Source organism: Quercus robur, chromosome 4, assembly GCF_932294415.1.
Source record: "Quercus robur chromosome 4, dhQueRobu3.1, whole genome shotgun sequence".
Lineage (NCBI taxonomy): Eukaryota > Viridiplantae > Streptophyta > Magnoliopsida > Fagales > Fagaceae > Quercus > Quercus robur.
This window is the reverse complement of record NC_065537.1, coordinates 52,247,191-52,251,947: the sequence shown is the minus strand read 5'-3', so window position 1 is coordinate 52,251,947 and position 4,757 is coordinate 52,247,191. Positions and strand designations below refer to the sequence as shown.

General features: G+C 34.4%; 1 protein-coding gene across 1 annotated transcript; it reads right to left on the bottom strand.

Annotated features, from left to right (window-relative positions):
* LOC126722930 (uncharacterized) lies at positions 1-3,566 on the bottom strand. Its single transcript, XM_050426092.1, has 2 exons — positions 3,333-3,566; positions 1-2,374 (listed from the first exon to the last, which is right to left on the bottom strand). Exon 2 carries the CDS (start codon positions 2,328-2,330, stop codon positions 516-518), a length of 1,815 nt encoding a protein of 604 aa, XP_050282049.1. The 5' UTR covers positions 2,331-2,374; positions 3,333-3,566; the 3' UTR covers positions 1-515.
* Positions 3,567-4,757: the final 1,191 nt, after the last annotated feature.

Here is a 4,757-nt window from a genome sequence, read left to right as displayed (position 1 = left end):
TTGCGTAAAATACTCTTTCATTTGCAATGTGGGATAAAAAACTCACCATCAGTAATTACATCAATACAGATAGCCACTCAAAAAGGAAACATGCCTGACCTTGAGAGGTCTTACCTAAGGAAGACACCATTTATATGTACTTTTACAATATTACTATAAAAGAGTATTTCTAGTAAATACACCTTTCAGACTTAACCAATAACAAACTATGCTTTATGGTAAATAGAGGAGCCCATTTTTTGGCTGCTAGGAATTCTCACCAAAGGAAAAGAATGTTTGGAGGCTCAAACAATACCTTAACTAGCTAAGAATACCTTTTGGTATTAAACTATGTATGGAGTAGGGTAGGCTTTCTTTCCTGTACCAAGCAAATGATCAAGTGTTTTTTCAGTACACCTGAGAAGCCTCATATGGACTAGCCAGTCAGTTCCATCTTTGCCAATGTAACTCTGGAAGCCAGCCAGTTGCAAGGGACTCTGAATTCAGTTGTTAATTGCCACGAGCTGGAAATGATGCTACTTATCCATATCCAAATATTCATCAAATTTTCTACTGCTAGCACACTCCATTAGAGCTTTTGCATTGATTTCTCTACCGCATCTCCATACGTAATTCAGACCAACAAGAAGCTCAGTGATTAATGCTTCTGTCTTCTCTTGATTTGCAAAATAAAGGGTTTGTACCAGGAGAACATTGGTCCTCGAAACCAAGTTCTGCTGCTCAAAACTCCTCTCAGATTGCCATCTTATCATGTTATGAGCAAGTGGTGCCAACCATTCTAATATCCCCGACATTGCATCGCTCCACTCTCCTGCAAGAACCATATCACAAACTGATGAAGTCAAATTCTTGGAGATTGGCTTCAGCTTTGCTCTAATGGCTGCTCTCACACTTATGGGTAACATATTGTACAGGTCATCTCTTGCATCAAGACCAATCAAGTGTGGAGATGCCGCTAGTTTCTCAATTATGATAATAACATTTGCATAGTGCAATGCTAAAGCAACACCGCCAAGGGTTTCAGGTGGAGCATCCAACAACTTGCGCTTGGAATTGAAGACTGATAGATTAGAACAATCAATTATTCCGGGAGCAAGAATGTCGGCATCACTATCTTTGGCTCCATCCAGATTTCCTGACTGAACATAGTTCGGACTTAAATAACAATTGGCAACTGGAGAGCTATTTCCAGCCATGCATCCTTTAAAAGGTCCAACTTGAGTAAGTCGGTTTGGTTTTGAAGTTGGTTTCCTTCCATGAGTCGAAGGTGACTGCAAATGACTCTGCCACTTCTTCTGGTTGATTTTATCTGATCCAGAAATTGGACCTGATTTTGTCATTCCTCCACTTGCAAGAGGGCCTGAATAGAAGCTCACATTTTTATTCTTTCCAGAAATAGGACCTGACTTTGTGGTTGGGCCACCGAGAGGGCCTGAGTAGAAATAGTTGGTTTTATTTTTTCTTGAAATTGTTCCTGATTTAGCCATAAACCCCCCAAGGGGACCTGATGCAAATTTAGAACGACCATTCTTGGAAAAAGGAACTGAAGATTGCAACAGTCCAATAACTGATTGGCTGCGTGGGATATAATCAGAATTCAGATCTCTTGAATGTTGGACATCAAGATCTGCCATCTGTTGAATTCCAAAGACATGTTTGATCCTTCTGAATATTGTGAAAATAGATCCTGCCAAAAGACGAACCGTGTAATCGTAAGTCTTGTTCCACAGAGAGATATGTTGCAAATTTTTCACCTCCTGCCGTTTCCATGTAACCTTCTTCTGATATTCAAGCAAATGTACACCATCTGAGTCATCATTAGCCTTCATTCTCCTTAGAGTCTGTTCTAGATCTGAAAAAATCTCCATTTCCTGATACAAGTTCGCATTTGCTGCAACAAACCTTTCCATCTTCTTGACTTTCTTTTCCATCTTCCTCGATGAAAATTCCCACCCATATGTGTCATTGCCGCTGTTGATTAGAACCTCAAAATCATGCTCAAAATTCTTCAAACTAGGATCACTGCACTTCTTCCCAATCCTGGCCACAGATTTTGCCACATGTACCATGTTCTCAAACATCTCTGCACATATCAACCTTCCAATGAAAGCCTCATCTTCCGAGACAAGCTTCTTTATACCCACTGAATTTGTGATCTCTTCTCTCAATTTAGAAATTTGCTTATCACTTAAAGATTGCCATTGATGAACCAGCTTAGACATCAAGCTTGCAACTTCAAATGCTAACACTCCAATCACAGCCTTCCCAGGACCAGCCTCATGCTTCCGTGGAGTCTTCCACAGACTACGAAACCACCCTTCCACAACCATATCTTACCCCAGAAAATCTGAGACACACAGTCTCTAAGCCAAACCTGCCATCATATATTTCAATTATGGACTAAATATCAAAAACTAAACTATGACCAAATAGCCAAGACAAACAACTGAAAGAACAAGAGAATCAGCTTCTTGTAACAAAAAAACTCAAAAAATCAGAGAAACTTTGAAACAATCCCAATTCTTTTAACCAGCTCTCCTTGTTGGCTTTGAAGGGATTTAACAAGCCCTTAAGTCAAGACTTCCACAGCAAGTAGAGAGAGAAGAATTTTTCATTTTCTTGGATAAACAAGTCCAAAACAATAATCTGATTAACAATGAATAACCAAAAGCTGTCACTGTCTTAGCTTTGCTTTGTTTATGTTGGAATCTATGTGTGTGTATTTATATATATGGCATCTAAAACTTTCATGCATCCAAAATCAATCCAATTTTACTGTTTTTTATTTTTTATTTTTTAAATCATGCACTGAACTGGGTCTATTCCAGGAAAAAAAAAGGGTCTATTTCAACTATTTAAGTCAATTAAATTGAAGTTATCTTCTTTTATTTTTTATTTTTAGAATCCTAACAAAAGTCATAAAAATTCAATCTTCTCTTTTCTTATCCCATCTTTTCTACATTTTTCTCAGCCACCAGTAATAACCAAAAAGCAAAAATTCACAAGAATATACTAACTCACAAGAATATGTTCTGAAACCAGAAACAGAAATGACATGAACCTAAAATTCACATCCAAATCCCATAATATCAGCCAAATTCCACAACCATAATCATTAAAAAAAAAAAAAAAAAACCCAGTACTCTGCACCAAAAGCTTGTGCCTATACTTCAACCATTGAACTTCATAATCAAACAGATTCACAAACCAACAATCCTAAACCAGATTTACATGACACCATGAAGCAAAATAAGTAAAAGGGTATATTCAAAGAACAGTAGATATTTAGAGGAAAAAAAAAAAAAAAAACAAAAACAAAAAAAAAAACTCACCGATCACATGAAGAAGAAACTGACCCAAGAATCTTTTGAGGTCCAAAGTCCAAAGCAAAGGTGGGGGAGACTCAAAGAGAGAGAGAGAATGAGAAGTGGGAAGTAACGAGGAAGGTGCAGAGGAGACTAGTTTTACAGCCACATGGAGGAAAGCTAGAGAGAAAGAAGGAAAGAAAGAAAATATGAGAAAGGAAGAGCGGAAAGAAACCGAGTGAAATTAAAGATACACACACTTGCACAGACTAGTGGTTTTATTTCTAGTGCTCATTTTGCACTTTGGACCCCCTTGCTTTTCTCCTATTTAACTCTTTTTGTCCCACAAATTCTTGTGTTTTCTTGTTTTGTATTTTCATATTTAACTCTTTAAGGTTAGTGTTATACACCAATTTTAATAGAAAATTTACTTTTAAAAAATCACTTGTCTCTTATCAAAAAAAAAAAAATCACTTGTCATTTTGTATGGAGAATTTAGCAGTACACAATTTTTTTTTTTAATGTATCATACCTACCTAATCTTAACTTCTATTATTATAATAATAAATGAACGGTTAAGATTAGATAGGTATGATATACGAAAAAAGAAAAAGAAAAAAATTCATGGATGTGAATTTATGATATCTTTAAAATTTGTTAATTGGATTTCTATCTATATTTTTGTTCTTAGACCTTATAATTCTAGCTAAGCATTATACTATTTTGGTTCTCTCTTCTATTTTGAAATGTCTCAATATACAAAAAATTTATCTTACTATTTATTTTATTTAAAAAGTCAATATTATTCTTTCTCAAGTTTAAATTAAGAGTCATATTAACAGGTGTCCTTAGAGTAATTGTTAATAGACTATTTTAGAAAAGTTTTAACACCACTTTCATAAGAAATATAAAAAGTTATAAAAAAATTAATAACTTTATCATTTTTCCATAAAAATGTTTATAAAAATAGTTCTTAAACCAATGTTTTCAGGACAATCGTTAAATTTTCCCTTGAATTAAGAAGGATAGTTTTTAAAATGAGAAGTGATACATCTATAATATTTTCACAACAAATTATAGGTGTTTAGTTGTTATTGGTTTTAATTTGAAACTACCACTAAAATCGCTTTTTTACCCCACTAATAACAACCCGTAACAACATGCTACTTAGGATTTGTTATGAAAGTATTGTAAAAATGTTATGGATATAACATTTCTCTTTTAAAATTTGTACATTTTTAATTGACAAACAATGTATTAAATGATATTCTCTTAAAAAGTTGAATTTTCTAAATATGAACAACAATTTGAAATAAAGGTAATACAAAATAGGAAGGTTTTAAAATTTTTATCTTTGAAAGTGATGCACTCGGTCTCATTGATCTTATTAGATGCTCATCCTCCTCACTCACTAGTTAATCTTGTATACTAAGTGTTATAAAAATACATAGG